Genomic DNA, 12,074 nt, shown 5'->3' on the forward strand with positions numbered 1-12,074 from the left:
ATAATAAAAATAAATATCAACTTTAAGCAAATAAATTTTAACTCAAAGAAATGGTTTTAGGATATTTTTATTTTAAACAAATCTTTGTCAAAAATATTTCATTCTTAAAACATAAATTATTTATTTAAATAAATTAATTAATAAAAATTCAATAATTATTAAAATTCGATTTAATTTATTTATTTATAAAATTTTTTAAATGAGAACTAAAACAAATTTAAATGATTTAATTCATATTATTTGATAATTAAAATAAAACTTGTTAAATAAAATATTGACTGAAATATATTGCAAATTGTTTAATATACTTACAACGTATAATACAAATAAATAATTATAATTAATTTTAAATATATTAATTTTGTTTAATTCGTTTCACTAAGGTGTAGCTTATTGATTTGGGGAGTTGCAATTATTTAATGTTCAGTTTAATTTTAATTGACATATATTTATAATATTTTTAATCATTAGTAAATGTAATTCAAATTTTAATTTAAAAAATTTTAGCTATTTATCAAATTAATCAAAATATTTTTAAAAATTAATTATTCAAATAGTTTATTTTCTAAATTGATTTGAAAACTATGATTTTATAGATTTCAAGTAAAATTATAATGATTTGATATTTAAAGTATATAATCATTAATTCAACAAATAAATTTATTAAATATTTATAACCAGTCGCCTAATTAAAATCTAGTGGTTTGGATATTACTGAGTTTAAAATTAAATAAAAATATATATGAAATTGTTAGTTCCAAGCTATTTTTTGTTTAATTCGTTTTTATTTATGATAAATTTTTGTGTTATGGGTTTTATTACCTTACCTAAAATGTCAAAGAAAAAAAGCTTACTTGGTTTTACAGCATTCAAAAAACTTATCAAAGATAATTTAATTTGTTTATTTAAAAAGAAATGAAAAAGTTAATATAAATTTAAATTTCAAAAAAACTTTTAAATAAATAAATATAAAATTAATCAAATGATAATTCATAATATGTGTAAAGAAAATTTGTGATTAATTCCTGGCCTTTAACATAATAAAAAAAAAATTGATTTGTTTTTATTTGGTAAAAAGAAAGATTTATGTTAAGAATAATCTTTAAAATAAAATACCCAAAAAATTTAAAGCTAAAGAAAATTGATTCTAAAAGAATCAAAAAATATTAAGACAATAAATGTAAAAATAATGATAATATTTTATTTTTTATTCTTTTTAAAAAATATTTATAATAAATAATAAATAATTAGTGAGTACTACTCTCATAAAAAATCATTTAAATCTAAATGCTAAAATAATTATATTTGATAGATTTTTTTTCATGAATTTTATATAAATATTAATATTTTTATAAACATAAAGTTGTCCTTTTGCTCTTATAAAATTTAATTTAAATAAATATTGTTTATTTAACTATCGTAAATATCTTGTTTATAATAACATCCTATTCTACTTTTTAAAATCTAATAAATATTAAAATATTATCTTGCTTTTTACCTTTTTTAGAAAAGAGTTTTTAACATTTCTTCATTATTTTTCTATTTATTATGTAATTTTATAATTTTTTTATTTCAATATTACCAAAATAATTTTAAGTTAACTCTAATCTTTATAAATAAAATAAACTCAATTTTTCGTTATTTTTCTATTTTTAATATTTTCAGACTTGCTTTCTTAAATTTAAATTTAGTTAAAGTTTTAATTCCTGAGTCTTTTCATAAATTTTATTTTTATTAAAGTTATGATTGTCCTGCTATTATACAAAATTTAATTTAAAATTTATTGTTTAGCTGATTGATACAATAATATTTTTTTATAATGTTCTTTTAAATTAATTCTTAAATTATACAAAATATGAAATATTAAAAAGATATGTTGATTCTTATTCAAAATAATTTTATCTGTTGAAAATTTTTATTTTTAAATACCTTAGTTTATTACTTAATTTTTGAATCTTTTTTTATAGTAAATTATTGTTATAAATAAGTTTCTATTTTTAGCTATTTTTCTATTTTAATTTGTTATATCTTGCTTTACTAAAATTTAAAAACTTTACAAGTTTTTGATTTGAGATAAAATACTACCTATTTGTTTACTTTTAAACTTGATTTTTAATAATCAAACTAATTATTTGCTGTTTTCATTTAAAAGCAATTTAGTTAACAAGGTTAGGAGTAAATATTTGAAATAGAAAGTTTCGATTGAATTTAAAAATTTCTAGAAAATAGAACAATGTGTAAAAGAGTACTTAAAGTATTTCTTTACTTTTTATATTTATATTTTGCTAAATATTTAAAAATGATGAATTTACTATTAAATAATATCTAGAGAAATAAAATATATTACGCATTTAATTATCACAATACAAAAATATTTTAATTTAATATGATAATAAAAAATAATTTTACATTTGAATATTTTTGTTTTTTAGTTACTTTTTAGCTTATTTTAAATTCATTTTTTCAGAATATTTAAAAAAGAAATGATAAATATGAAATTAGTAAAGAAAAATAATATCAATAAATATATTAAGGAAATTGCAATTCATGTAGTAAGATAGTAATCACGTCGTGTATTGAGTAACCTTAAATTCTTAAATTTGATTAAAATCAATCTCTCATAAACATATTTAATTAAGAATTAGTGAAATCAAATTACGAAAATAATAATTTAATATTTTTTAAAATAAGAATAGCTTAAACATATATAATCGATTAAACTGAAAGCATATATAAAAAATGGAAGAAAAGTCATTATAAAACTTAGAAAAACCCACTTAAAATTATGAAGATTAAGAAGTGGCAGATGGTAAAATACCATTTTGGCATCTATTTAAACTAGCATCGAAAACTGATATCATTTTAGTTGTTTTAGGAAGCTTAGCTTCTGTTATAAATGGTTGTCTGTAGCCACTTTTTGGTCTACTATTTGGTGAAATGGCATAAAAATTTAGCCCTGGATATAGCGCCGATGCAGTTGTGGATAACTGCAGGACTATTGCATTATGGTTTGTTGGAATTGGAGCAAGTAATTTTTTTTTAGTTGATAATTTTGATCTCATCATAATGGTAGAGATAAGAGGATAAAATATGCCTACATCTTTTAATAATTTTGTTAAGTATATATCAAACTTTACTATTTTTATATTAAAAGTATCATTTATACTTTCAATCTTTATGATGTACTTTTGGATCAGCGTGGGTTAGAGATAGGCAATAAAATTTAGATTAGAGTACTTTAAGTCTTTGCTCAAATAAGAAGTAGGTTATTTTGATTAAATTTAGGCAAATGAGCTTTCATCTAAAGTATCTACTGAATGCTTCAAAATATAGTCAGCATTGGGAGAAAAAACATGCATCTTTATTTATTCATTGAGTATGTTTATTGGTAGTCTTATAATAGCCTTTATTAGGGGATGGCAAATTGCTCTTGTGGCAATTGCTGTAACACCACTTATAGCTTCAGCAGGCTACTTTGACTAATGGGTTTCAGAAGGAATTGTAAAAAAGACAAGCTCAGCCTATTCATCTGCAGGAGGTATATCTGAGTAGGCCATAAGCGCTATTAGAACAGTAAAAGGTTTAAATGGTTAAGATTTTGAATAAAATAAATATTAAAGCATGATCAAGAAAGCATTCTAAGTCTCTTTAAAGTTTTCTATCTATGAAGGTGTTGGATTAGGTAAATCATTAATTTATTTATCTTACTCAATAAATAATAAAAAATATCACACAGAAAAATTGTATCAAATAGGTTATTAGTATTTATTTGATGTAATAGTCAATAATTGAACTATTTTTATATTTACCAAAAGATTTTTAAACTAATTAATTTTGAATAATTCTCTTTACTTAAAAAGGACTTTAAAATATGATGTTTTTCTTTGATTTTGCTTTGACTTTTTGGGTAGGATCTAAATTTATTGAAGACGAAGTTTATAATCATAATTAAGGAAGAAGCTATAATTTTTCTGATGTATTAACTGCATTTTTAGCAATTATGATGAGCAGCTTCGAATTAGGCTAAGCTATGAACTCTATTAAGGCTTTCACTCAGGCTCGTCAAGCTGGATTTAACATGTTTTAAGTAAATAAATTAGCCAGTTAATTGATTTTTTAAATTAGATGTTTAAATTATTTGCTTACAATCAAATTAATTTTTAATATTGCTTAAAATTACCATTCAATATTTAAAATTTTTTCAATAATTAAATAAAAAGATATTAAATAGAAAATCTAAAGTAGATTTAAATGAGAACGGTATTGACTTAACTAAAAAATAAATCAATGGAGAAATTAAATTTGAAAATGTAGATTTCTCTTACCCTACTCATCTTGATACAAAGATTCTGAAAAATTTAAATATCTCAATATAACCTCACAAAAAAACAGCTTTTGTAGGTGAATCAGGAAGGTATTTTACTTAATCCTCTTCTAAAATAGGATGTATTTAAATTTTATTTTTTTCAAAATTAGTGGAAAATCAACTATAGTTTAGCTCATAGAGAGATTTTATGACCCATAATTTGGCAATATTTATTTGGATGGTGTCAATCTAAAGGACTTTAAATTAACTTCTCTTCGTTAATCTATCGGATATGTAGGATAAGAACCCGTTCTTTTTGCTACTACTATTAGAGAAAATCTATTATATGGTAAAAGAGATGCAACTGAAGAACAAATGATTGAAGCTCTCAAATAGGCAAACGCTTGGTAATTTATTGAAAAATTAGAGAAAGGTTTAGATACTTATGTTGGTACATCTGGTGCTTAATTCTCAGGAGGCTAAAAGTAGCGTATTAGCATTGCAAGAGCTATTTTAAAAAATCCAAAAATTCTTTTGCTTGATGAAGCTACTAGTGCTTTAGACCGTAAAAATGAAGCTCAAATTTAAAGCACTTTAGACTCTGTTTCTAAAGGATTAACAACCATCGTTGTAGCCCACAGACTATCAACAATACAAAATTCAGATGAAATAATTGTTTTAGATAAAGGAGTAGTCGTTGAAAGAGGAACTCATGATGATTTATTAAAAAACAATGGTGCTTATTTTAAATTTGTAGAAAAATAAAAAATAATAGAAAAAGAGCAAGAAAAATAAGCTGCTCATAACAATAAAACTTTATGTTTGCTGGGAGAAACATAATCAAGATTAGCATCTTAGTCTTCTTAAACTCTAAATACAGAACAAGAATTTTTAATGAAGCAGGAAAGTTAAAATTAGAATTGCTAAAAATTGATTTAGCAATTTTAAAACTTGAATAATATTAAAGAAGAAGATGATGATAATGATGATGAAGAAGCCTAAAATAAAGCAATAAGAAGTTCTTTTAGCAGCTAAACTTAAAACACCCCAAAACAAATAGAGATAGTAGAATAAAATATTATTGATTTATAGAATATTTAGAATACAAATGTGAAGTAAGCCTAAGAAAAGACAAACGATTAAGGTATTATGAAAAGACTTTTTTCTTATAATGAGAAATAAACCATCAATTATGTGCTTGGTTTTCTTTTTGCTATTGGCAATGGAGTTTGTTATCCTTTCAGTGGGTACGTGCTTGGTAAAATCAGTGATGTGTTGCTTGATAGAACAAGAAGTGATTTTAGAGAACAAAGCAATTTGTAAAGTCTTTATTTTTTGATTTTGGGTTTAGCATAACTCTTGACATGTACTTTCTAATTTTACTTCTTCTCGAGAGTAGCTGAATAACTTACATTCAAGTTACGTAAAGATCTCTTTTAAAAATATTTGAAAATGCCTATTTCTTGGTTTGATCACCCTCATAATACTCCTGGATCACTTACACAAAAATTATCAACTGATTGCCAAGCTGTCAATAATATGACAAGCTCTACTCTTGGAATTTAAGTAAATAAATATAAATTTTGTATAGATAGATTAATAAAAGATAATTTAATTTTATTCAATAAAGCTTTCTAATGTAAGCTCTTTGGTCAGTGCTTTAGCTTTGGCTTTTTCAGCAGATTGGAGAACAACCCTAGTTGGTTTAAGTCTTATGCCTTTGATGGTTTTGAGTTAGGCTTGGTATATGAGCAGAATGGAAGGCTTTGGAGAAAAAACTGATGCCGCATTTAGGGATTCCACCAATATGATAAATGAAGCTGCTTGTAATATAAGAACCGTTACTAGTTTTGGAAACAATTAGCAATTAGTCCAAAATTTTACATAAATTTTAGATAAAAATATCAAAGAGATAAAAAAATCTGCTCTGGAAGCAGGTCTTGCTATAGCATGCACAAATTTCATTTTGTTTGGTAATTTCTTAATACAAATATTAAAAATAATTAAAATTAATTTATTTCTTTATCTAGCTATCTATGGTACAATCTTTTATGCAGGATCTACTTTTCATAGGGATTATGATCTTTCGATTGTTGATATGTTTATTTCTATTTAATGCCTAATGTTTGCTGCTATTGGTATAGGTAATATATAAGATCATTTTTTAGAGTATCTATTAAGAATTTTAGATACATTTTAATTTTTATGTATTCGAAATTATCTTTTACAAATATTACTAATTATCAAAAGGCTCAAACAGTCATTATTTGGGAGATGTAGGTACTTCATAAAATGCTGCAAAGGGTATTTTCTAAGTTCTTGATAGTGTAGACGAAAATCAATTGAATATTTTAAATTTCGATAACCAAGATATTCACGGAGAAATATAATTTAAGAACGTTACTTTTAAATACCCACAAAGAGATTAGATTATCTTAAAAGATGTTTCTTTTACCATTCCTGCAGGATAGAAAGTTGCTTTCGTTGGACCTTCTGGAGCAGGCAAATCTTCTATTATCCAATTGATATAAAGATTTTATGATAACTACTAGGGAGAAATTTTATTAGATGGTGTTGATATAAAGAACTATGATTTGTTGAAATACCGTTCTAAATTTGGAGTTGTATCGTAAGAGCCAACACTTTTTACGGGAACTATCAAAGAAAATATAATTTACAATACTGAAAATGTAAATGAATAATAAATAGAATCCATAACTAAATAAGTAAATGCCTATGATTTCATTACTAATTATTCAAAAAGTAAGCTTTTTTTTCTATTAATATCCTTTATTAATTAATATTTTTTTTTAAAAGATGGCGTTAATGGATTTGATAGATAAGTGGGTTTGAAAGGAAATTAATTAAGTGGTGGATAGAAATAAAGAATTGCTATTTGTAGAGCTATGATTAAATAACCAAAAATTATGCTACTAGATGAAGCAACAAGTGCTTTAGATTCACAAAATGAAAAAATAGTCTAAGAATCCCTAAACGAAGCAATGAAACAAAAAACTAGTATTTGTGTGGCCCACAGAATATCTACTATTAAAGATTCAGATATGATCTATGTGATGGAAAATGGCAACATAGTCGAGCAAGGAAAATATGATTAATTGATGAATTTAAAAAATAATTTCTATAAATTACAGTTAGGTAGTTCTTAATGAATGAATGAAAGAATGCTATAAAAAAATTATTGACATAACAAAATTAATATTTTAAATTTCTTGTAAAATATATTTTATACATATCAATCTATTATGATTTTAATTTCAAGTTATCTTTTAATATAAATTTAATTAATATATTTAAAAATTCATAAAAAAAAATTTATGATTAAAAAAAATATTAACATAAAAAAACAATAAATAAAAATTTTATTTTAAATTAAAAAAAATAAACAACAAACAATGTATTTAAAAATAAATTATTTATAAAATGATAGATTTTATAATTTCTTTACATATAAATTTATTAATATTTAATTAAATAAAATAAGATCAGTAAAAAAAAACATAAAATTAATTATTATCAAATTAATAAATTATTTTTTAATTTCTATAAAATAAAATTAAAATTAAAGATGCTTATTTAATATTAATAATTATATAAATAAATATATTAAAATAAACAATTTAAAAATAAAAAATAAATTAATTAACAGTGTACTAAAATAAACCAACATAAAAATTATAAATAAATAAATTAATTTATTTTTTATTTGTGTTTTATATATAAGTAGCTTCTTTCATAGCTACATTTATTAATCACTTTCACCTGTCTTTCTAATTATTGCTCTTATGAGCTGTTTAGGAGGTGGCAATACTTTTTTTTTTAAGCTTCAAATCAGTCTTATGTTCATCTATATAATTTAAAAACTCAGAAGTATTAGTAAATTGAGTTTTAGATTCCTTTGAAGCCTACTCTTCATTCAATTTTTTTATTTTATTAATTAGTTTTTATCTCCTTATGTCTTTTACTGATTCAGGTTTTTCTTCTTTTATAGGTGTGATTGGCTCTTTTATCTTTAATGGTTTATTTACTAATACAATATAGTCAAATGCTGTCTTTTGAGCTTGGTTTTAAGTTACAATTAATTTTTTTTTTTATTGTGAAGAAACAATCTATGTTTGCATTTGTTATAAATGGTTTTTCATTTTATGTATGGTTTGATTTTAATAAACTACTTTTTGTCTGGTTTTTGTTTGGATAAATATTTTTAAATTATTTTTTTTTATTATTAAATTCAATTTATTAAAAATTCCCTTTGAATTTAAATTAAAAAAATAAAAGGTTTTTATTTTAAAAGTGTCTTCAATTAATTAAAAGTAATCAGTTTCTAGTAAAATTTACTACTCTTAATTAAAAATAAAAGTATTTTCTTATCTAGTAAAATTTTCTACTCTAAATTAAAAATAAAAGTGTTTTCTTATAAATAGAAATATTAAATATGACTTGTGTTTTAATCAAAAACAAATTAAAATAGAATAAATGCTATTACCAGCATCTATTAATAGTAACAATAATATTTTTAATGAAATAGATATTAATTGTTTATTTATCAAAAGAGACTTCATGAAAAATAAAATATTTTTAATATAGTTATTATGTACACTAAATAAATAAATATTTCTTCTCTTATTTATTGGCACTGTTAAAATAAAATTTGTTTAAAATTTAAAATAAAATTTATTTTATGAAAATAAATAACTAGAATTAATTTATTTCATTAAAAAATATTCCAAATTGGTAGTAAAAAAATTATTTTTAAATGTTAAACTTCAAATACATTTAATCTTGTGTTTTAATCAAAAACAAATTAAAATAGAATAAATGCTATTACCAGCATCTATTAATAGTAACAATAATATTTTTAATGAAATAGATATTAATTGTTTATTTATCAAAAGAGACTTCATGAAAAATAAAATATTTTTAATATATTTATTATGTACACTAAATAAATAAATAAATATTTCTTCTCTTATTTATTGACACTGTTAAAATAAAATTTGTTTAAAATTTAAAATAAAATTTATTTTATGAAAATAAATAACTAGAATTAATTTATTTCATTAAAAAATATTCCAAATTGGTAGTAAAAAAATTATTTTGAAATGTTAAACTTCAAATACATTTAATCTTCATTAATTACGACCCATATACTTTGAAATAATCTTATTGAAAATATAATTAAAAATTTTTTTTTTTTCTACTTTAATTTTTGAGCTTCTAAAGTATCCATAAAATCTAAAAGCAAATTCAAGAGCAGTTAAGAATATAAAAATTGTAAATTTATTTATCAAAATATTTTATACAAAACTATTTTATTTTTAATTTCTATCATTTTTATTAAAAATATATTTAAATTTCAAAAATTTAGATGAAAAGCAATTTTGTTCAAAATATGGCGAAATTACCCTTGAAATTTTTCTTTTTATCAATACAAGTAATCAATATTTATTTAAAAATATAATTTTATTTTGTTTAATCAATTAAAAATTCTTGAAAAAAACCCTTTAATATAATGAAAATATTTTATATGAATAAATGAGAGTAAGTGTTTTTTCAACTAGAATTATTCTTTTTAATAGACTAAGCTTTTTCAAATTATTTTTTAGTCAGTAGTACTTTATTATATTTAACTTTTCTAAATATTATGAATTATTTAAAACAAAAATTGTAAAAGGTGATGATATAAGTTAATAAAATAACTAGAATGAGTTTATTGATAATAAAATTAAATATTTTTTTTGTATCCACTTTAATTTTTGAGCTTCTAAAGTATCCATAAAATCTAAAAAGCCATTTCAAGAGCAGTAAAGAATACTAAAATTGTAAATTTATTTATCAACATATTTTATTCAAAACTATTTTAGTTTTAATTTCTACCATTTTTATTTAAATATATTTAAATATAAATAATTTATATGAAAAGCAATTTTGTTCAAAACAATGCGATATTCTTCTTTATTAATACATGTAATCAATATTTTTTTTTTTTTTAATTTTATTTTGTTTAATCAATTAAAAGTTCTTTTTTTGAAATAAACTCTTTAATATAATGAAAATATTTTATTGGAATAAATGAGCGTAATTGGATTCTCAGCTTGAGTCATTTTTTTTAATTAGCTAAGCGTTTCCAAATTATTTTTTAGGTAGTAGTACTTTATTATATTTAACTTTTCTAAATATTAAGGATTATTTAAAACAAAGATTGTAAACGGTGATGATATAAGTAAAATAACAAGAATACGTAAATAAATATTTGAAAGATTTAATTAAATATTTTTAAGTCAGCATAATATTGGTCTCTAAATAATAGAACGAAAGTAATCTTCAAAAATGCAAATAATTAATTAATATTTTCTCATAGATAAAACACGATTACATATTTAAAAATTATTCACTGTAAAATAGACCTTAATTTTAGATTTTTTTTTCTTTCTTTTTCAAGCACACTAAACAATAAAATACTTACAAAGAATTTTTAATTATTGAAAAAATGAAATCTTTTTAATAATTAAATACTATTTTACACTATTATAGTGAATCGAAAAGTATTAATAGATATTTTTTAGTAGTTTAAAAAATAGGATGCTAAAAAAAATTTTAGAAAACTATTTAATAAAAACTTTACAAATAAAAAATATATTCACTACTGTTAAGTTTAATTAAAGATTCTTAACTTTCTTATCCATTCTTGTTAATGAATTAATAAATTTAATAGGAAAAAAAACTCTACTACGTAAAACAATATTCTCATTTTTATAGTTATGGTAGAAATATTTTCTTTAGCATAAATAATTTTACTATGTATATTTATAAATATCTTTAAAATTCAAGCTCAGATTTAATTCATTTTTGTTTAATTATCTATTTTTAAAAGTACTCTTCTAATTTAAATTTAAAAACATCTTAGACTTAAAAAAAAATTATTAATAGTATTTCTTAGATATTCATATATTTAATTTACATAGTTTATTTTTATATTTATAAAGTTTTAAAAATAAATTCTTAAAATTATATTTATTCTCTTTAAAAAATCATATATAAATTTAACCTGTATAAAATTTATGAAAAAGAATAAAACAAAACAAAAAAAGTAAGCTGTAATCATAGGAATATAGGAAAAGAGAAACTTGAAAATGCTCTTTTTTGTTTTGGAAGATTACTTTAGTTTTTTAGATACGATGCAGTTTTATTTATTTATGTTTGATTGTTTGTTTGTTAATTTGTTTATTAGATTAATTTACCAACAAGAAATATTTGGTAATGTTTTTATTTTAATTAAATTCTACCAAGATAGATAAAAACCATTTACACTTTTATGAAAAAATACAATTATTTAAAATATATTTATTAATTAATTAATTAATCCTCGAATGCAGAGATAGACTGATACATAATAAAATCAATTGATTTTTTTGAATACTGGTGGGGAAATTTTATATTAATTATTTTTTTATTTTGTTTTTCTAATACTTTTGTAATTCAAACAGTTGTTTACAATAAGTATTTATTTTTATTAGTATCATTTTTTTATAATTAAATATTAATAAATGTACTTTTATCTATCCATGTATGTGATTTACCACTTGCAATTTATCATAAAATATTGATAAATTTATTAAACCATGACAACTACTTTTTTTCATTATTCTTTTTTTTAAATATGTTCAATTCAAGCATTATTTAAATAAATTTGAGCATTTATCTATTTTAATTTCATATATAGTGATAACTTCTTTTATTAATTCAACAT

General features: G+C 20.7%; 2 protein-coding genes across 2 annotated transcripts; one reads left to right on the forward strand and one right to left on the reverse strand. All coding sequences in view use genetic code 6, as the record gives it.

Annotated features, from left to right (window-relative positions):
- Nucleotides 1-2,739: 2,739 nt before the first annotated feature.
- TTHERM_00240450 (ABC transporter family protein) lies at nucleotides 2,740-7,476 on the forward strand (the record flags this gene model as incomplete). Its single annotated transcript, XM_001024870.2, has 9 exons — nucleotides 2,740-3,028; nucleotides 3,155-3,682; nucleotides 3,861-4,087; nucleotides 4,221-4,414; nucleotides 4,477-5,872; nucleotides 5,937-6,279; nucleotides 6,337-6,450; nucleotides 6,557-7,069; nucleotides 7,124-7,476. The coding sequence occupies 9 exons, from the start codon at nucleotides 2,740-2,742 to the stop codon at nucleotides 7,474-7,476; spliced, it is 3,957 nt and encodes a 1,318-aa protein (XP_001024870.2).
- Nucleotides 7,477-8,082: 606 nt separating this feature from the next.
- Nucleotides 8,083-8,466, reverse strand: TTHERM_00240460 (hypothetical protein; the record flags this gene model as incomplete). The annotated part of the gene is made up of 1 exon (XM_001024871.3): nucleotides 8,083-8,466. The coding sequence occupies one exon, from the start codon at nucleotides 8,464-8,466 to the stop codon at nucleotides 8,083-8,085; it is 384 nt and encodes a 127-aa protein (XP_001024871.1).
- Between the last annotated feature and the right edge of the window lie 3,608 nt (nucleotides 8,467-12,074).

This window comes from Tetrahymena thermophila, assembly GCF_000189635.1.
Source record: "Tetrahymena thermophila SB210 genomic scaffold scf_8254373, whole genome shotgun sequence".
Lineage (NCBI taxonomy): Eukaryota > Ciliophora > Oligohymenophorea > Hymenostomatida > Tetrahymenidae > Tetrahymena > Tetrahymena thermophila.